The following is a 22,886-nucleotide window of genomic DNA, read 5'->3' as shown; positions in this document are numbered from 1 at the left end:
ACTTTCCCTATTGCTATCGAGGGCAACACCATCCTCCCAGTATCTCAGGACTGCAACCTAGGTGTCACCTTGGATTCTTCACTATCTCTCTCCCCCCTCCCCCATATCCAATCTGTTGTCAAAGTCTATCAATTTCAACTTTAAAACATCTCTTGCATATGTCCCCTTCTCTCTTCTGACACTGCCATCACTCTAGTGTTGGCCCTTGTCACCTTATACCTGGATTATTTCAATAGACTCCTGGTGGGTCTGCCTGCCTCAGGCCTCTCCCCACTCTGGCCCACCCTAAATTCAGCTACTATGGTTATGTCAATAAACTCCAGTGGCTTCCTGTCGCCTCTAGGAATAAATACAAAATGCTTTATTTGGCATTCACCTAGACCCCTTTAGCTTTCCAGTATTTTTACACTTCTCTCCTAGACACATACTCTTTGATTCAATGACATTGGCCTCCTGGCTTTTCCATGAACAAGACACTCCATCTCTTGGCTCTGAGCATTTGCTCTGGCTGTCCTCCACATTCACAATGTTCTTCGTCCTCTGCTCTAACTAGTATCCCTGGCTTCCTTTATGTCCCAACTAAAACTTCATCTTTCCTTTCCAACCCCTCTTAATTCCAGTGCTTCCACTCTCTTAATTATCTCCAATTTATCCTATTAACATAGAGCTTGCTTTGTGTGTGTGTGTGTGTGTGTTGTGTAGATATAGACATATTAGATAGATATAGATATATGTTTGCATGTTATCTCCCCCATTAGACTGTAAGCTCCTTGAGGTTCCCTTTTTTTGTATCCCCAGGGCTTAGCACAGTGCCTGCCATATACCAGGTACTTAATGTTTACTTTACTTTACAGTAATGCTTACTGATTGATAGATACCCATCAGTATATTGAATTGGGTGGGGGTGGAAAGGATTGACTCCTAGACACAGAGAAAGTATGAAGAAGTCTGGTCTCTACTACCTCATGGTCCAGTTTAATATCACACACATCCATGCCCACCCAGCACTGCCTATTGGCTCCTTATCACACAAGTACATGCTCATGGGAACCTTTAGATTTAAAGAAAAAAGCTTAGAATGTGTCTACCTACAATTCTATTTCTCACTGATGGCGAGAAAAAGGTGTTCTCATCTTCAATGAAGAAGAGCTCCTGCCTCTGTTTGCTGAATGGGGCTGTGAAGTAGTCTGGCTCAGGGTTCATCACTTCTTTTGGGAGCCGGAAGGGCCCAAACATACACTCAAAGGGATTCTCCATGGCTGAGGGAATGTCATTCTCCCGAATAGGCATCTTTATGTTCAGCACCTCTGCATATGTGGTCAGCACCTCCCAAGGGGCATGGATCTTGACGAAGTAAGTTCGGCCATCCTCAGAGTCCTAAGAAGAAGAAGATACATTGATATTAAGGACACTGAGATCTGGGCTATAGAAATAAGGCAAAATACAACTTTTTTCTTTCAACAGTCTTTGGGAGAAAGGTATGCGACATGAAAGCAAGCCACGTCCTATACTTAAAAACCACCCAAGCTAAAAGACTTCCAGGGTATAATTTGAACTTAAGTAAAAGATTCAGCAAAATCTCTTGTGCTTTTAGAAAATTAGTATGTTGTAACCAAAAGAGTACTAGACTGGGAGTTTGGAGAAACATGGGTCCAAATCCTGCCTCTAACACTTACCAGCTTACTAGACATTAAGCACGTCTGTAGAATACTTGCACTCCCTACCTTCCAAAGTTGGTCTGTAGAACCAGTTATTCATGGTGTCTTCTTCCTTAAAATTTCCTCTACTACTTTGATCTCTCCTTTGTTATGAGCATCATGGCTCACCTTATCTGTACATATGCTGTACCTCCCTAGTAAATTATAAGCTCTTTGAGAGCAGGGAGAATTTTGTTCTTATCTCCATTATCACCAGAGCTTATCAAAGCTAAGTGACTGGGAAGTAAGGAATACCAATTCCTACCCAAAGGTATAATAGAAGGCAGTGAAGTGATGCAGTGAATAGAGCTAGGCCGGAAGTCAAGAAGACCCAAGTTCAAATCTGATCTCAGAGATTTAGTAACTGTACGTCCCTAGGCAATGTGTCATTTTCTTCAACTAAAATGTGGATAATAATCACACCTACTTAACAAGGTTGTTGTAAGAATCAAATGAGATAAAATTTGTAAAGCTCTTAGTAAAATGCCAATGCTTCTTCCTTCTTCTCCACAGGTAAGTAGTATTTTTTTAATTCCAAGAAATTAAAGGTCATCCAAAAGGCAATGGAGGGAGGCTACAATGGAGTATAGGCTACAAAGAAGAATTTCAGGGAAAAAAGAGGCATAAATGATGATGCAAAGAAATATATGACCAGAAAATGAAGTAGGTTGGCCACAGAGGCAATAAGATGGATCCCAGACAGATGGCTATCTGGGAACTTCACTGGTATTCATGTAATAAAGAGGTCTAGAGCATGGAATCTTAATCTGGAGTATGTGAACTTCTTAAATATTTTTGAAAGCTGTATTTCAATATAATTAATTTCTTTTGTAATCCAACGTATTTTATTTTATTCATTTAAAAACATTATTCTTAGAAAGAGTCTATAGCCTTCACCAGACTAACAAAGGGGTCCATGACATTAAAATATTCAAGAACTCCTGGTACAGAGGAAGAGACCTAGCACACTGGGTGGAATCCTTGTGAAAATTTTACTGGAAGGCATGATCAAAGATTGTGCAGGATGTGGAGGCACAGCATTGAGATCTGCACTGTTAAAGTGCATCCCCATCGTGGGAAGATCATAGCTCTGTTGAAGTATCCCCGAGTGCAGCTAATAGTTGCTTAATAATTGTTTGCTGATAAGTTGTTTGACTTAAATTGTAAAGTTAAAGAGCTATTGTGTTTCGAACTCCTATTATTAAATGTTTTATGGCTACAATTCTGGGCAATTTAATTAAATATGTATTAAGCATCTAAAAGCTCAGGGCCCTATGCTTAACACTGGGGATATAAAGACTTAATGATTACAGTTTCAAGTCACTCCTTCCTCAAATTTTCCTCGACTACTCTAATCTGTCCCTGGTGCTTGCCTACTAGAGAGTCTATTAAGGAAGATGCAACATGTACACAGATAATTATGATGCAAGGTAGGGTGCAATAGGGGCAAGTGAGAGAACTCTAATGTACTCTAGGAAAATCTGATCAGAGAGACATTTCCAGCTTAAGGAAGTGGAGAATGAAAGAAGGCTTCATGGAGGAGGTAGTACTTTGATCTGAGTTTTAAAAGCAAATTAACAAGTATTTGTATAGTGCTTCCTATATATTTAATGCCCTTAAGACATTCTTTCCACTTTCAAGGATATTCCTGCTTAATTGGAAAGAAAGGCACACACACAGAGGATAACCTGAAGAGAGGTAGCTAAATACAATAGAAGGATCACTAGAACTGAAACTACAGTCAGGTAACCTGGGTTCAAATCCTGGTTTATTAGCTGGGTGACTTTGGGTAAAGCACTTTCCTACTCTGAGCCTTTATTTTCTCATCTGTAAAATGGAGCCATAATACATACATCCTTCCTCAAAGGGGCCCTATCATGAAAGTGCTTTGTAAACCTTAAAAGAGCTGTAAAAATGCAAGCGGTCATCAGTATTATAATTAAATATTATATTCTAAACTCTAGCTCAGATATTAGAAGAATTGAGAGGAAGTAAGGGGCAGATCAATATGGACTGATACAGTCAAGGGAGGTTTCATGAAACAGAGTAGCTCTGAGCTAAACTTTAAAAGATGACTAGAGTGACTCTGGGCGAGTCACATCTGCCTCACCAAAAAGCAAAAAAAAAAAAAAAGAAAAAAAGAAAAGATGACTAGGATTTTTAAAGATATCAAAGTCAAGGAAATATGAGGTGGAAATAATCTGGGCATGTTTGAGGGCAGCTAGGATGGGGAGATTTCCCTGACTGGACTTTAGAATTGGTAGAGTGAGTAGTGGGAAGGAGAGGCAATGCAATCGGACATACAGAGCAAAACTACTCCTGTAAATTCAGTGTGGCATACTGACAACCCTGGGGTCTGAGGTCTACTTCAACTGACTTCTCAATGAGTAATATAAGAGAAGCAGGCCTCCATCCCAAAATAAAGCATCTCCATCCTGCTTCCAAATTCAATAGTAGTAATAATAATATTAATTAATTACAAATAAGTAATACTTAATTATAGGGACCCAAACTCACATTTATATAGCACTTTAATGTTTACAAAGAATCACCTTCCACTGGGACAGCTAGGTGGCACAGTAGATAGAGCACCAGCCCTGAAGTCAGGAGGACCTGAGTCCAAATCTGGCCTCAGGCAAACACTTGACACTTACTAGCTGTGTGACCCTGGGCAAGTCACTTAACCCCAATTGCCTTAAAAAAAAAAAAGAACCACCTTCCTCACAAGAAGATAAAAGATATAGAATCAAATATTATTCCTAATTGTAGTGAGGAAGGAAAAAAGAGGTCCAGGGAATCCAGGCGCTTTGCCCATGGTCACACAGCTAAGAAATGTAGGGCTAGGATGGGAAATCAGGACCCCTGACTCTGAGCCTTCGGAGAAACCCAAATTTTGGTTTCTGTTTCAGATGAATCTTATTAAACAGGTTAAGTAAGGACATTAACAACTATATTTACCTTTTTGTCTTCTGTTTCTAATTCCAGGCCAGATTTTAAGAGGTTATTTTCAAATTCCTTTCTTCTTTCCTACAGAGACAAAAGCAGTCAACATGGAGATGTCACTGGCATCAGGTTGGCCCAACAATTTACAAGTAGAGTACATAAAGATTATGAATGTTGAAATACCTCGGGCCTATACTTAGTTGGATACAGGGTTTTTTTTTTCCCTCTTCTTTTCAATACTGACATTTGCTTTTAATTGATCCTGACTTAAAAATGATATACAAGTAAAAAAATCATATCCCAGGTATATAAATATAACAAAAAAAAACCATTTTGACTTCTATATTGTAGCATACTCAAGAACTTGGACCTACAAACCAGCCAATGCCTAAAATATTCTTTAAAAGTTAACTTGAATTCATTCTCTCTGCCTCTCTCGCTCTTGCTCTCTCAAAATTGCTTCTATTTCTATATCCCAGGGAAGAATAAAATAATGTGTAAAAAACAAAACAAAACCCAGAACAGGATTTCTTCATCTGTGATTCATATATATACATGAATACATACACACACACACACACGTGTGTGTGTGTGTGTATATATATCTCTCACAGATGAAAAAATCCTATTCTGTTTTTTATATGCGTGTGTGTATGTATGTGTGTATGTGTGTATGTATGTACATACGTATGTATAAAACCAGAATAGGATTTATTTATATATATATATATATATATATATATATATATATATATATATATCATGTATGTGTGTATGTACACGTGTGTATGCATATACACATCTACACATACACACACACACACATGAAATCACTGATTAGAAATATTAAATCCTGATACTCTCTATTAAATATTTCTAGGATGAAGTATTTGCCACTGGAGGGATTCAACTCAATTCAAACAAACATTTATAAAGCGTACAAAGGAAATGGGAAAAGGCAAAGGCAATACAAATGACAATCCCCAGACTGGCCTAGAGGTTATTTGTTCAATTACGTTCACCCTGACTCCCTGCCTCCTCCCTCAACTGAAGTCAAAAGGAATTAGCCAACTACATGGGCATGTTGGACTAAGTGTGATCCAAGATTACATGGGGTAAATCTTATAATGAAAGATCTCACCCTGTAATCCATGTTGGCTTAGGAAGTTTATGACATGAAGTCTTCTTGTAATGGATTGGCTGATAACATTTTTAAAAACACTTTAAATGTACTGTGTTCCAAAGAGGGGAAAGTTACATAAAATTTCATAATATATTCTCATCATTAGGGTTAGGGTCATAAGTTAAAATGCTATGATAAGAAACGGTGTGAATTCCTCCCAATGCTTAAAAAAATCAGTTATCTACAAAAAGATAAATTGTCCCCGTGAGCATAATTCTCCTATTGATAACTTCCCTTGCTTATTAATCAAAATTAGCATTAATGTTTAACTTAGATGGCTATCCTTTATCAACCTATCCTACCAATTAAAAAAAAAGTGGTAGGTTAAATATATCTGTTGCCTTCTATTTCAAAATAAAAGAGAAGCAACATGTTATTATAGTGGATAGAACGTGGGACTTGAGAGTCAGAGTAATTAAGATCCAGGTTCAAATCCTGACTCAAATATATACTAGCTGTGGGATGCCAAGTTAAGCACTTAACCTCTCTGGTCCTCAGTTTACCCATCTGTAAAAAAAGAGGGTTGGACTCAATAGTCTCTAAGGAGACTTTCAACTAAAAATCTATAACCCCAGGAACAACATTCTTTTTTTTTCCTTTCTTTAAATTTTATTTGTAATTTATGGAATAAAACAAGCATTTCCATAACATAATACCAAAAAAAAAAGATTTACACCAAATCTACTATGCACAACTTGCTATTCCTTTCAAATATACAACGAAATTATCATGTAAATTTCCTTTTTTTTTGTTCTCTTCCTCCCCCACCCCCTGACTTACAAATGGCTACTATAACACACAAATAGGTATATATAAGTAAAATTATTATATACATACTTCTACAGAAACAACATTCTTAAGGTATTTATGCTTATATGTGTACACGTTACTCTAATAGACCATGAACTCTTTGAGGGAAGAGACCATTCCACTTGTCTTGACTTCTCAATATATTGCCTAGAACACATGCTCAATGTTACATTCAACACGATGTTCAACACAATGCCTATTGATTGACTGATCCAATATTTAGTTGATTGTAATGGGGTGTGTGTGTGTGTGTGTGTGTGTGTGTATACGTATACACACACACACAGAGGAACAGAAAAGCTAGCTATTAGAAGAAATAACATTGTTATAAATATTACATTTTGGCTTTAAATTTGGATTCTTTTTTAACCAGGTACTGTCATGAACAACTTAAGTGGCTACACACCCCATGTGTAAAAAGATAACTACAGTGACAATGATAGTATAAAAATATATTTGAATGCTATTTCACCTATAAAATCAGGGAGTCTTAACCTTTTTTTTCAGTCATGTACCCCTCCCTTTTGGTAATCTGATGCAGCTTGGAGACTCCCTTCTCAGAATGTTTTTCAATGTGTAAAACAAAATCCAAAAAATTACAAAGGAAACCAAAGGCAAATGAAAACAAAGATTTTATTTTTTAGCCCATCTAAGTCATGGACCTCCTGAAATCTATAACTTTATATGTGTGACAGAATATTTATTTGATCACATTAAACTGAATTTTAAAAGGAACAGGGGTTGGACTTTCAATTTCATAAGCATAGGAAACTCCCAGAAGTGGAAATTTCTCCTACCAATGTTTAGCAGTTATATGGTCTAAGAACAGATTTAGTGAAGACATTTCTGATTGCGTTTTTGTAATGACCATTTATGTAGCTCTGGGGAGGTACTCCCGTGTGTTTTCTTTTTTCTTTGTAAGCAGCAATGTTAGATTTTTGAATGAAAAGCCTAGTGTCAGAAACTGTGTGGTAAATATTCTCACTGCCTGCAGAAAGATTAGCTTTGATTTTAAGCGGAGATTCTAAGTATTCTTAGATCATATAACTGCCAAACTGAACTGAAGATTTTAAAAAAAGAAAAAGTAAAAGAAAATCGGTTAGGGAGAGAAGGCAGAGTGCCTATGACTGTTTCAGCTCCCATCTTGACATTTCTTTTTTTCCTCATTTAAAAAATCAAATCTACAAATGCTACTTACCTAGTTATGTGACCTCGGGAAAGTCACTTAACCAATCTGAGCCTAATGTCCTCTTCTGAAAACTGAGAGCGTTAGACTCGGTATCTAACATACCACAACCCATCACCTAGGCTGACCAGTTGTAAGCTATTAGTCACAAGTCAGCAAGCTATTTTCCCCTTGCACCGTGTCTCTGAGCACATCATTAGGTGCATACTGGTAAAAGTGTCGTCATATTTCTTAACACAGAAGGACAATCATCCGTCTTTCCTGTGCTCCTCCTACTTCCCTACTGTTCAAGACTGCTGGAGGAAAATTGTACTGATTGAAAAAAAGAAAAACAAGCTTTTCCTGACATTCTCTTCCAAATTTAGACAGCCCTTTCTCTTTTGCCAAATATTCCTGTTGGTCAGGATGGATTGGGCCAAAGTGAGCCAGGATGTGTCCAGATGACTGGTATACACTGAAAGGCTAGGAGAGTATACATTTACTAAGAATTCTTACAGATATGCTTGGAACTGGATTTAATTAAAAGACTTCATCAGTAGGGTCAGAATTATTTGCTTTAATACACAAAAGGAAGTTAAATTCATAGTTGAAATCTTAAGAGTGCAAAGGGGCCCCAGTGATCAGATAGTCTAACAGCTTCATTACACAGATTGGAAATTGAGGCTTAGATAACGAAACTGAGGACCACCAAGATCAAGTCACTTGCTTGATATCACACTAGTTAACAGCAAAAATTGGACTAGAACTTAGGTCTGCTAATTCACATACAGGTGGTGGTTCTGTTACAATGCATTTAGAAAACACAAATTTGTCGCAACGTGAATCTGTTCCAACTCAGCTAATATATTAGGGAACATTCAGAGCATAACTTGCTTCTATATGGTTTCTTCCATGAGACAACAGCTTAGAGAACTCAGAAAACTGCACCACTTCACAATAGCTCCCAAGCTGCCTCCCATCAAACTGCAGGTCTTTGCCATAGTAAAGTGTATATCACATACTGTTTGGTGCAGTAGGAGCTGTGAGCAGAGAAGGGTTTGTCTGACCTAGCCTCATCCGTGCTCTCACCCTTTCCTCTGTGCCTGCCCAACATGCTCCTGGCAAATCTGGGGCACAGGCCAAGCAACAGCCCAAAGCTGTGGACAGGCCGGTATTGGCAATATTTATGTATTTCTTAACCATGTAATGTGAATAAAACTGTGCTGTCATTTTTACATTAGATTCCTATCTTTTTTTACATGTCATTGACAAATTTTTGCCTGTAACCCCATTTTCCACATGAACTCTACAGTTCTTCCTGTGTGATTTGCATAGCATGGTGCTTGCTGGGAATGCACATGTTGCATTATAGCAGAACTGCCTAAATAATCGAGTGGTGTTTTTTTTCCCTCAATAGACCATATTAACTCTCAGGGTTAAATCTGGATGTTTATGCAAAATACAATACAGAATGAGTGATGGCTAGGTTGGTCCTTGGGAATCTAAAGACCCCTAAGTGCTACAAAGCATTCTCATCTAGTGAAATGATGGGCTTATTAATAAAAAATGCTCTGACAAACATGACTTGGCCAAGGGTAAATTAGATTTACCTCCTGAGATTTTAGAACTTTCTTTACCAAGAATTTATTATTGTTTGTCTAATTTATCATTAGAATGTGAGGTCTTTCAGCTGGTCAATGTTTACCACAATGTTTTCCAGTGTGGGAACTTTAAATAACTGTTTTTCTCCCATTCATTCACCCAAGTAGGTACAAACAGCAAGACCTCTAGATTCCAGAGCTACAAAAATTCATGGAAACATACAATCTATTAAACAACCCACAGTTTCATGGATGCACAAGCAGTTAAAGAAGGAAAGAAGCATTTATTAAGTGCCTACTATGTACCACGCTGAGTGCTTGACAAATATTATTTCATCTGAATCTCCCAACAACTCTAGCAGACAGGTGCTATTATTATCTCCATTTCACAGCTGAGGAAACCGAGGCAGACAAAAACTAGGGTCATACAGCTAGTAGGTGTCTGAGTCAGGATTTGAATGCAGGTCTTCCTGACTCCAGGCTCAGTGCTTAATTCACACTGCCACCTCACTGTCTCTAAGGGAACTAACATTCAGGGCTCCACTTTCTCCCCATATCTACAGTAAAGCACCTCGTATGGAAAAGGGACTCATAATATAAAGCATGCCATTTAAATGAGGAAGGCCACATAAGACAGTAGGAGGAAACACTATAACACGAGGGGTATGCTTTAAATGTTGGGGTTCACTGGTAGCCTGGGTCATCCTTGGCACGAGGGGAAGGGGAAGAACAATTGTTGTCTGATTACCCTACTATTTTTTTCTTTTGGCTCTGATCCAAATTCTTAAATCAACATGAAATCACTCAGTCTCTCCAGCTCCAATGCCAAGGTGATTTTCATCATGGAAAAATATCGGCTTTTAGTCACCAGAGTAACATCACATTGCAAAAACAGAGAGAGTGAAAGGAATGTGAAATACCAACTCACCCTGCTCTCGACATTAGGCTTCACTCACTGTTTTGCCTGGGTTAACCATTAATGGTAGCTTGGATTTCCAGTTGATTAATGTTTATGGAGTTTTCACAAGTGAGGTGACTGAGCTTTTTGCTCCATTTGGAATCTCCTTATTCGTGGGTTTTAAAAGCAAGCACATAATACACAAACGCATAAAACAAGAGCAGCAGGTCGGTATGCCTTCTTAGTAGATGAGATAACGGAAAGGCCATATGGAAGTTATGGAAAAAATGCTGATCTTGGAGCCAAAGGCCTTGAGTTCAAAATGCAGCTCCTAGCAGAGCTGGGAAAAGTCACTTAACTCATCTGGACCTCAGTTTCCTCATCTGTAAAATAAAGGAGTCAACTTCTCTGATCTCTAAGGTCCCTTCTACCTCTAAAACCTAAAATTCCCACTCCCCAAAACAACAGAAAGTCACTGTATTGTCAGGACAGGGACAAAAAAGCAGCAAGTCACCAGGATACAATGTGGCACAGGACACAGAAAACAAGACCTGGAGTTGGGTAGAGTTGGGTTTGAATCCCACCTCAGATACTTGTACCTGTGTGACCTTAGGCAAATCAATCTTTCTGGATCTCAGCTTCCTTCTCTATACAGTGAAGCAAGGGAGAAGGAGAATGTGATTATTTTCAAGATCCCTTCCAGCTTGATCCTATGATTGTATAATACAAGGCCCCCACACTTCAAATGTTATTCTTCAGGTCACCATATGTCTTGTCCATCACATATGCTCCCATGAGGAATGCAGAATATAGGACAAAATGACCCCTGGTTCCAAAAGTCCCACTAAGGAAAATGGGTCCAATTAATTGAATATGAAGGTCAGAGCTGGAAGTGATCCTGAGAGGTAATCCAGTATAAGTGCATATTTTATAGATAAGAAAACGGAAACCCAGAGTGGTTGAATGAGTTGCCCAAAGTAACACAGAAGTGATAGGTGGTTAGGTGGGAACTGGAACCCAGATCTTCTGTGTTCAGATCCAGTACTCTTTCAATTGCAGACAGAGGAAAAAAAATGACAATTTTAATTCCTAGCCCACAGAAAGGAAAGCAAATATGATGCTCTCGCAACTCTTCAGATAAAAATATATTGTAAAAGTTGAGCTTTCCTTGGAGCTCAGACAGCATTTATTCTTCTCCATTCCCATCATTCCTCCCAAAAAGAATGGCATTCCCAGTAGCTTAGTCACTAAGGTCTACTTGTATAGGATTCAAATTCATTCTGTTTTAAAAGAAGAGAATCTGTGCATTAAATAAAGGCATGGGAACAAAGACAGAGCTGAGTATAAATGGAACATTGACGTTGGGCTCCCTAAAGTAATACCTATCACCAAAACGTACATGAAGAAATGCATCCTTCCTCTCTTAATTCTTTCAACATTTAAGTCAACTGAATCTCAGGGGCATGAAATGACTTCCCAAGGCTACAAAACCAATTCATTATTGTATTAAGATTTTTTTTTTGAGGCAGTTGGTGGTAAGTGACTTGCCCATGGTCACACAGCTAATAATTGTCTGAGACCGGTTTCAATTCAGATCCTTCTGACTTCAGGGACAGTGCTCTAACCACTGAACCACCTAGCTGCCCTGTATTAAGATTTTTAAAAAACCTGAAAATTTGGTCAGCTCAATAACATTATTTCACAATAACCTAATTACTGTGGATGTGTGGATATGTACCCAGATATACACCAATCTTTAAGTGGCCATGATCAGAATGGATACTTCACTATTTGAGGCTATTGCCTCCACCAACATGGATCATACTATTTTTATTGTCAGGAGTTGTTCTGGCTGAATTCATCACCCTGCTGCCTGGTGATCAGTAACTTCAAAATGAGGCTGCAATCTGCCATCACTGAGCGAAACCTAAAGCTATCCCAAGTTAAAGTCCTGCCAAGTTTGTACTCCAGTACCACAGACGTTGAGACCTTAAGCCCCTCTTCAACCCTTTAACAGAGCATTGGGGAAAGCAGCACTTTCACTGATGTCAGCATTAACGAAGCATCAAAAAGGTCAACATTACCTTAGGACTGAGCAAATTCCCTTCTCCTAACCACAGGCAATATGCAAGATGAACTATACCTGATAATAGCCAATGCTTTTTTTTTTTTAAGAAGACTTTTCCCCTATGTCTCCTACCCCGTGGCAAACTTTCAGGAAGACACAGATAAAAGTTATACGGGATAAGCAGGAATGAATAGGTTGTGATCTGTATTCTAGGGGGAACTCCCAAATAGCTGAGATCAAAGACAGAACAAGCTCATCTACCAACTGGCAGTTTGAAATGTTTCTGAACGAGCCAAAAAAAATCTTCACTCTAGATATCCACAGCCAGGTTGCCCCACAGGACTTCAAGCCTAGCGAGTTGTTGAAATAACGCTTTTCAATACTATATAATTATAATGGCCAAAACTGGCCCCAGAGAAGAGTTGAGAAAATTAATCTCCCACCTTTCTTTGCAGAGGCAGAGGGCCATAGGGGTGCAATATTTCATATACTCTCAGGCATGCCTGATTCTAGTGAAGGGCGTCTTTCATTTGCTTTTTCAGATCTTTGTTACCACTTTACCCTGGATCTATCTTGTTTGTACACAGTTATTGACATGTTGTGTCCATCACTAGATTGTGAATTCTTTGAAGGCAGGACTGTCTTCCCCTTTCTCTGTGTCTCCAGCACTAAGCACAATGCCGGGCACATGAAAGGCAATTAATTAATTAATTAATGCTTGTTGACTTGACTTGGTTCCAAGGGATGGATCCCTGGGGAAGGAAGGGCTGTATCAACCAAACTAAGATTTGAGAGAAGATGAGGAGTAGGAGGAGGAAGAGGGAGAGGAGGAAGAGGAAGAAAAGAATCCAGTAAAGAACACTTGCCCCATACAAACTTGCCTAGAACAAGCCCCAGTTTGCTGTTTTTTCTTTTTCATTCATTCTAGATTCATTACTCTTCTATCACTTACTGTTTTTTTGTCACCGTCCTGCTTTGGATCATCAACATAGGAAAGTACATAATCAATTCGCCGTACCCCATCACAGAAGAAAATAGAATCCTTGCTTTGCTGGCGCTTGTCAAACTGTGGAAGACAGAAAGGATACACCATTAACCAAGGTTGTCTCCAGCACATGAGAAACGGAAAGGAAGGCAATGCCTAAGGGTCAGTTGGTGGTTCCTGGCCCACACTCAAAGTGGTGGCCCAAGACCAACAGCAGTGATTATTCTCTCTCTCCCCCCTCCTCTTTCCTTCTTTCCCTCCCTCTCTGTCTCTCTTCCTTTCCCTCCCCCCCTTCCTTCTCTAACTCTCTGTCTCTGTCCCTCCTTCCCCTCTTTCCTTCTCTCCCTCCCTCTCTGTCCCCCATCTCTTTTCTTCTTCCTCTCTTTCCTTCCTCTCTCTCTCTCTCTCTCTCTCTCTCTCTCTCTCTCTCTCTCTCTCTCACACACACACACACACACACACACACACACACACACACAGTCACACACAACAGAGAATCTGAGGGGAAGGGAAGCTAGACATGTGAGTGACATGCACACACAACCCAAATGCTGCATGTATATGGAAAGGTGAACCAAATACATGTGTACATGTAGAATGAAATGCAGAAATAGCGAGGAGCTGGTTAGCTTCACTCTCCAATAGTCAATTACAAAAGAATTTATAAAGCACTTATTGTGTTCAAGGCACCAGGATTACAAACACAAAAACACACGAGTCCCAGCCTTCAAAGTGCTTATATTTTATATCCCATAGACATTTATAAAGCACCTACTGTGTTCAAGACACCAGGATTACAAAGACAAAAACATAAGAGTCCCAGGCTTCAAAGTGCTTATATTTCATATCCCAAAGATTATGCAAGTTCACTGTATATCAGATAAAATCAAGCCAGGCTCTATGCTAGTTGGAATTAACTGAAGCCAGATAAGAATTTCATGATAAAAAAAAGGGGGAGAGGTAAGGAATAGCATTTGGTCTAACTACTGTTTTTTTTTTTTAAAGGCACTGGAATGTCTTCATTTAAGTAGTTTTTTAAAGTTGTTGTTCTGGTAGTTTTTAAAGCAGACCACTAAATGAAGGCGCAGTTAATATTTGAAAAGCAGGCAGCCTACCGACAGCACTAACTGTGCCAGGATGCCTCCATGCACTCCTATCTAAGCAGGGCTCACTTCCCAAACAGATGGCTCAAGTGAGCAAAAACCTATCCCAGGCTGATGCCCAAAGTGCTCAGTTCTCCTGAGTGATAAGAGAACCTATGGGATTAAGTTTCATTTGTGGCATGAACTCATCACTTCCTTCCTTTTGAAAGCATTAAGAGCACTGCAAAGTGGCAGTGCCAGGCAGGGAGTGGCTATGGGTTTCCCTCCTCTGATAAGTGGTTTACACAGCTGGCAACAAGGCTGCTGGGCTTGATCTGACGTATCTTGCTGTGTTATAAAAGGGAAGCCGAATCCGTGGCCCAATCATACCAAACCATTTGGACAAACTGTGTAACCAGGTACCTGGCAGATGAAATGGGTGGAATTGTCCTCCTTGGACCATAGATTGAGAAGGAAGGGGACACTTAGGGGTCAACTAGTCCAAGCTTATAATTTTACTGAAGCCCAGATAGATGAAAAAAACTTAGCCAGCATCACACAGGTCATAAGTGACAGGGCTGGATTATAACCCAGTTCCTCTGACTCCAAAACCAGTGATTTTTTTTCCCACTAAACCATCATGCTCATTTCATAAGCATCTGAACTAACTGTGTTATTTATATAACTTATATCATATCCATCCAAGTTAGGACATTGAGACTTCCCCAAACTGGAAATATGCCTGCATGGTGACTACAGTTGTCCTGATATGACCAAAACGTCACCTTCTATTTAACTGATAGTCCTTGGATAACTATACTATGTTTCTGTGATTGAGGACAAAGGCAGATGTGTCTCCAACTGAACTTGGCTGCCAGGCAGAAATGGTACTGACTATACTTAAGAGGACTTTTCTGTACAAATAAAAATATGCTGAGGTGCGGGGGAGAGAAAGACAGGGAATTGGTTTTCCTACACATGGGAGAAGGGCCTTGTCTTATGCCTGGCCACAAATGATTGTTAAAGCCAGCTAGGGGAGACACACTGCATTATAGGAAGGCATGAATAAAGTCTGACAGTAGGGACCCTTATCCCGTGTGATACCTGGACCATGATGGTTATATCTCAGAAAGTACTTTTTGACACTCAGATGTTTTCAGTTAGGCAAAATATCAGCAAAGTGGCCTGGTGACAAAATAGCCACAAATGTGGCCTCTGATTCTGGATAAACAGAATTATATATATGCCCTTGTGCAAACATCTGGGAAGACTCCTCTAAGACTTTAGCAGGCTATGACCTAGGAAATGGATGATGGGAATCACTCAAATCTAACAGGGCTGAACCAGGGAGGGGAAGTGCTGAGCTAACAGAGCTGCCACCCAGGAAAGCAGGTTTTCACTGCAGCCATCCAAACTGCAAGCAGTGTAAAAACAACATCGGATTACCATGAGACGCCGCCGCAGGAACAGGTTAAATCTCTTTGCTGTCTGTGGAGCAACCGACAGAAAATTAGCAGATGCTGCCCACCCACCACAAGAATCAAGATATACCAAGAGCACTCCTCTTTGGATCTGTTTGGCTTTCCTCGGCCTCCTTGCTGATACTTGTGAATTACGTATTTTACCCTGAAACACTTCCACAAATTCACCACCGAGCAGTTAAGGAAAAAAATGGATTTTAACCATGGTAGCATCTCATGCAGCTATTGTGAGGGTTCCACTGGTGCAAAGCCAAGTCAGTTTGCATTGAGTAAGAACACTTTTGGAAGCCATTTAATTTTGAGGTTGGGGTCATTCTAATAAATGCAGAATCCTGGAGTTATCTGAAGGGTCCTATAGACTGGAAAACTTCATAGGAGGATGGAGCCACTACTGAGTACCTGGGAAAGGGGCAAGCTATTGAAAAAAAAAAAGGTTTCAAAAAACATTAAGTGAAGACTCTAAGAAAAAGAACATGAGAAGGACTCAAATATTTTCCATTCATCAACAAACATTTATTAATCAGCAATGCCTGGAAAGATAGCTCCTATACAGACTCTACTCTCAAAGACAATACAATTGAGGTGGGGTAGAGGTATACATATTCAAATAACTATGCTACAAGGCAAAGTGAGATAAGTGTAAAGTTATAATTTTGACATATTATTCTAGACATGGAGTAAGCAACCTATAGTATTGGTACACTTCAATGGCAATTATCCAGACACCCTACCCCTTCTCACCATGGTCCCTTGGCTAGAAATTTAAATATCTATGCTGATTTTACTTATACACACACACACACACACACACACACACACACGTATATGTATATATACCTGCCATCATAGCTTTGAGATTTTAAAATTCTTTTCACTTTAACTCTATTTCAGCCACTTAATGTAACAAACATACCTTAGACCACAAAGTCAGAACTGTTATAGTTTCAAGATTTATTTCTAACTTTCTCTCACAGTTGCTATCTTTCCTCATGTCCCTACTACTCAATCCACTCTCAGCCTTCATCATGAGATCTTGCTCCCTCTTTTACCAAGCTACGCCCTGTTTTGGCTCCATGTACCTCTCTACTTGGCCTTTGACCCAATCATCAGTCACTTCAAGGGTATGCTTGGCCTCTGTCCTTGAATCCTTCACATCTTTGACCTTCTGACCTGTCATTCAAGCCGGGCTAACTCCTTCCCTTATCTGCTCTACTGCTCAAGCTTCTGGGCTTGTTCTCAAGTCATGAAACCCTCATAGTTGGGTTCAGTACAAATTCCTGTTATCTCTCTTCAGGTAACCTGTCACTGCAACATAGAAGTCTTTTCATTATGTCATGGACTCCTTATTACATTCCTCAAAGCAGCTATTCTAAATCTTTTTGACTTTCCTTTACTTTCTCCAATACCTCTCTTCTGCCTCTCCTCCTGCTTCTCAGCAAATGACTACGCCTCCTATTTTATTGAAGCCATAGTCATAGGTGAAAACACAGCATCTAAGACCTGGGTCTGAATCCTGGACTTTTTTTACTACCCCTGTAGCTTTGAGTAAGCCTGTTAACTGGTGTTATCCTTAGTTGCTAAAATATAAAGTGGGGATTAGAGAACCAGCCAATAGGATCAAGAATCCTTTCTACTACCTACACAACTAGTAGTCATCCAGCCTTTGCTTGAGGGCACACTGTTTGGAAGAACCCACTACCTCTCAAAGCAATGGTATCAAAGTCAGGTGGAACTAAAACCCATTAAACTATACACATATTGGCTTAGAAACTCACATATTAAAATCATCTATGTTGTACTGTATTTTTACTCATCTTGTCAAATATTTCCAAATTACATTATAAACTGGTTCAACAGGTCTTATGTTTGACATCTCTGCTCTCAAGGCATTCCACTCTTTTGGACAGTTCTAACCATGAATCCCTTAACTCTCTCCAACCTCTACCTCTGCCCACACATACTCAAACCTATCTCCTCCTTCTTACTCCCAAACTCTTAGAAAGGATAATCCACACTCATTAACTCCTCTTCCTCACCACTCATTAGTTCTTAAACCCATCATTGTTGTTGTTGACTTGTTTCAGTTGTGTCTGACTCTTCATGACCTCATTTGAGATTTTCTTGGTACTACATACTGAATACTGGAGTGGTTTGCCATCTCCCTCTCCAGTCTATTTTACAGATGGGAAAACTGAGGCAGTGTTAAGTGACTTTCCCAGGGTCACACAGCTGGAAAGTGTCTGAGGCCAGATTTGCACTCAGGAAGATGGGCCTTCCTGATTCTAAGCCCAGCGTTCCACCCACTGTGCCACCTAGCTGCCCTTCAAATCCTCAATGTCCACCAACCGAAATGATTTTCCTTGATCCTCCTCTTTCCCTCCAGCTCCAGAATGAGATAATTATCCTTTCCCCTCATTCCTCTTATGTCTTTGACTCCACTTTCCTTCCCACCTTCTCAAGAACTCTGTACCCCCAGATTACCCTTGTTTCTATCTCACGTCTTCCTGTGCCAGTGTTGGCTGAAATGAATCTGTTACATAACATTTCAGATGCTATATCCTGAGAAGGTAAAATAGTATCTTAAAGGGTTCTCAGTATAACCTATTTAAAGCATGTTCCAAACAGTATATTCCAGGACAGGATTTCCATGGAGTTTCTTGAGTATAGCTTCTACCAAAAATGGCCCTTCCTAGCTTCAGAATTGCAAAGTCTCATTGGAACTTTTGCTGTACCACTCCAATCCAAAGAAAGAAACATGCAGGTTGCAAAGGCCTACAGGTCCTCTAGCACCCTAAAGGAACTGAAGTTTATCGGTTCTGTCCGCTTACTTTCCATCTGCTCTATATGTATCTTGTATGCACCCAGTTATTTATATATTGTCTCCACCCTCAGGATGCGAACTGCTTAAGAGGAGTTTTTGCCTTCCTTTGCGTCCACAGCAATTAGTCCAGTGCCTGGCGCTTAATAAATGCTGCTTGGTTCACTGAAAATGGCAAAGAGAATGGGCAGATCTTACTTGAGGGCAATAGTATCAAACTGATAAGCAGGAGGGGCTGGAACTGAAAGTGTTCATCCACAAGTACCTCCTGAAGAGTTCATGTGCTGAAATTCTAGTCATCTCTCCTTTGCCAGGAGAACAGGAAGAAGAATCTGAGCTATGAAATGTGTTAAATGCATGTCTAAAACAGGAAGGCTTTGGCGGTATATTCTCCTGAATATGTTGGTTGAGAAGTGGCTCGCTTACCAAAAAGTGAATGACATCAAAGCAATAACCAATCCCCAGTCAGCTGGCACCACCTTTGATACGTGTACTCCCCCCAACCTCTCCAGCAAAGTTAGGGTAGCTATGAAATGAATTTAGACTACTCGCTTGAGGAAGCTGGGAGATTTAATCATCCATACCTTCACAGGCTTGTCCTTTTTCTTCCCAAGAGTTTTAAGGAAAGAAATCTGTGAGTACAGGAAATAAGATGCTCAAATATTTTCACCTCAACCTGTACTGGGTCTCTGGTACTGAGTCCATTGACACAGTAAGTAAGTAAGTAAGTAAGTGAGTAAAACCAAGTACTGAGCAATGATAATGGGAGCCCTCCAATGAACAGCCCCATTTATTTAGGCCTCAGTCTCACCTTCTGAAGTCATCTGTGAATATTCTAGAGTCATGTCTCTTTCCCATCATTTCTGATCTGTTCCATTTATTTATAGCCCATATAATTTTACCTTGATACCGTCATGATATGATTAGTAATGATAAAATAATAACTGCATGCATGCCATTTCATCACCTAGATTCTAGAGTGAAAACTCCTGGGAGGCAGATCTAAGCAGGACTTTGGGGTCCTGAGTTGGGGAAAGTTTCATGGAGGATGAAGTTGACATTTGACCTGGATTTTAAAATATTAGTAGGAACTCAAAAGATAAGAGATAAGGAAGCTATTATAGGCATAGATATTGTCAACAAAGGCAGGATGGCAAAGTGTGTTTGGGGAACAGTAACTTCCAAAAAGGTATATGAAACAAGAATAAAAAGATAAGAGTGATGGCCAAGTTGTAGAAGGCCTTGAAAGCAAAACAGAGGAGTTTGAAATTTATTTGAATAAATAAATGATTAGATGCAATCATTCATTCTATTTTTCACTACCATTTGAGTATACACATATGCCATGGATTATCCCCCTTTCCTCCTCTGCAAGTGACTTATGATATACATGGCCCAAAATGTTCTCCTTACTTCCAAAAATGAGGCAAAGGTGCTACATTTTGAATTCAGGAAAGATGCAATCAAGACCTGGGCATTACTAATGTTTATTCTAATATCTTTAAGGAAACAGAAAGCTAAACTGGGAAATTCAGGGCCCCAAATATGCCTTCCCTGGCTGATCATACATTCCTGGATGTGGAAAAACAGCGCCAAGCATCCGCTGACACAGCAAGGTGTCAACCGGAGCTTCTAATGAAGCCTAGCACATAGCAGAAGTCTAAGAATTTTGTTGTTATTCAGTCATGCCTTGTTCTTTGTGACCCCATTTAGGGTTTTCTTAGCAAAAATACTGGAGTGGTTTGCCATTTCCTTCTCCAGCTCATTTTACAGATGAAGAAACTGAGGAAAATAGGGTTAAGTGACTTGCCCAGGGTCACACAGCTAGTAAGTGTCTGAGGCCAGATTTGAACTCAGGAAGATGAGCTTTTCTGACTCCAGACCCTGCACTCTTTCTGCTGCTGGAAGCCTAAGAAACAAGCAGATAAAAGTTATGCAGCCTACGTCATCCATCGTGGTCCATCCCTCTATTTCATTTACTGGATTTCAGTGTAGGTTGTGATTCAATCAAAATCTCCTCCTGTCAAGAATTTACCAAGCTGATTCTCATACTCTCATGGCTGAATAAACTGCTTTTTTTTTTTTTGACAATTCTGGCACCTGAGGGTTAAAAAAAAAAATAGAGAGGGACCTGACCTGGGAGTTCATTAGTAAAGGGAAGTACTGAATGAGGAAACTCCTTCTTCCACGGCAGATAGCCACCTTTTCTATACTGAATGGCCCCATTCAGCCTGGTCTGCTGCCTTAAAGATGTTGTTTGTCCCAGACATTAGAGCGGACATTAGTACTGCTTAGGTCCTGACAGCATTTTTCCATCATTCAAAACGCAGCACCTTTGCCTCATTTTTGGAAGTAAGAATATTTTGGGGGACAGCTAAGTGGTGCAGTGGATAGAGCACCGGCCCTGGAATCAGGGGACCTGAGTTCAGATCTGATATCAGACCAGACACTTGATACTCACTAGCTGTGTGACCCCAATTGCCTCACAAAAAACAAAAAACAAAAAAACCAAAAAGAATATTTTGGGCCATGATAGGTTTTTTTGTTGAATATGCCCTTAGAGAGTTGTCTAGACTAGAACACTAAAGGTTAAACAACTTATTATGAGTTGCAATTATTTTCTTATGCTTTTAATATATAAAATAGAGCAAAGAGCAAAATCTTTTAAAATGTATATAATCTTATTATTTAATTAAATCAAATAAAGAATTTTTAATGAAAGTCCAAAACAATGGAAAGAAATCCTGTTGAAGAAGGGAGAAAAAAAGGTAACTTTTTCGCTTTCATGGGATGGTAAGATTTAGAATTGATAGGGTCCTTAGAGACCATCTGGTCCAACCTTTTCCTTTTACTGAAGAGAAAACTGAGGATCAGAGAGTTAAATAATTTTCCGAGGATGTCACACATAGCTAGTGAGTGCCTGGGCTGGAATTGAACCCAGTTCTTCCTGTTGGCAATTCCAACAGTCTAAACACATGCCATACAAGATCTCTTCAAAAAGTTGTTTTATGGGGTGGCAATAAAATTTGCCTATCTCCGTTGGGAATGAAAATGTTATTCTATTTTATCCACATAATCATAAACCATAGAACCCCAGGTAAGAGTCAAGCTTGGTGAGTTATCTGAGTGTATCCATCCCTCTGCATGGAACCCATACCAGAGAGAGATTCCCTGTTGTAAATTTTTCCCGTACCAGTAAATTTCACAACTTCTCTGGATGATATACTCCATTACCTCACAATGCCCATGCTGAAAAGATTCTGGATATCTGGCCACTTGAATCTCTTGTAAATTAAGCCCATTTCTCATCTAGGCCTCAGTACAAATAAAGGAAACTGGCTGTTGAGACTGCCTATATTACCCCTCTCCCCTCCCCCCATTTCCTTTTTCCTGTGCAGTTGACAGTCAATACTAAGAAACATTTGCTGGTGGCTCTGTGTATTACTCTCAAAGCCAACAGGAGAAAAAAAAATTCTAGTGGCATCTGTTCAGTGTTAATAATTCAGTGCTATATGGTTTCAATTGTTAATGTGGCCATCAAACAGGATAAAAAGGTACTCCATCATGTTTAAACTTGTGAGCCATCTCTTAGCTATATGTAACTAGTATATTGGAAAACATTGAGTCTAAAAACGACACTGGGAAAATTTCCATTAGTTCTTGCAAAAACAGACTCACCCAATCAGTGATCATTGTAAGTGGGAGATGGACAAACCCCCTACAACTGCCTCAGGGTAGCTGTCTGAGACACTGGGAGGGCGAGTGTGGTATAATGGACAGAGAACCAGCCTTAGAGTCAGGAAGAACTGGTTTCACATCCTGCTTCTGACACATGCTGTCAGGGTGACCTTGGGCAGTTAGCTTTTCTGTGCTCATGCAACTCTCTGGGACTCCAAGGGACCGAAGATGCGCATCTGAATTGGTAGAAGGGGTTTCTTCCCATGAGATTTCCTGATGCCAACTCAATCACAGGGCCAGGATTTAACCTATAGTGAGGAGACCTCTATCGATCACACAGAAAGTGGGAGATGTTATTGTTCGGTCCTGTCTAACTCTTCGTGGCTCCAAGGACCATAATGTGCCTAACTGTCCATGAGGTTTTTTTGGGCAAAAATACTGGAATGGTTTGCCATTTCTTTCTCTGGTGGATTAAGA

General features: G+C 39.8%; 1 protein-coding gene across 5 annotated transcripts in view; it reads right to left on the bottom strand.

The window, feature by feature from the left end:
* The window catches only part of ANO5 (anoctamin 5), a 139,579-nt gene that overhangs the window by 49,351 nt on the left and 67,342 nt on the right, over nt 1-22,886 (bottom strand). For all 5 annotated transcript variants that reach the window (XM_078148447.1, XM_021001884.2, XM_078148449.1 and 2 more), the window contains 3 exons: nt 13,318-13,431; nt 4,656-4,724; nt 1,093-1,377 (listed from right to left, as the gene is read on the bottom strand). In XM_078148447.1, the coding sequence (XP_078004573.1) occupies nt 1,093-1,377; nt 4,656-4,724; nt 13,318-13,431 (468 nt within the window). The remainder of the gene's footprint in view (nt 1-1,092; nt 1,378-4,655; nt 4,725-13,317; nt 13,432-22,886) is intronic.

The sequence above is a fragment of the Phascolarctos cinereus genome, unplaced genomic scaffold (genome assembly GCF_003287225.1).
Source record: "Phascolarctos cinereus isolate Bilbo 61053 unplaced genomic scaffold, phaCin_HiC Scaffold_9;HRSCAF=440, whole genome shotgun sequence".
In the NCBI taxonomy this organism is placed as follows: Eukaryota; Metazoa; Chordata; class Mammalia; order Diprotodontia; family Phascolarctidae; genus Phascolarctos; species Phascolarctos cinereus.
Note: the sequence above shows the minus strand (reverse complement) of the source record. Positions and strands in the feature narration are given on the sequence as shown.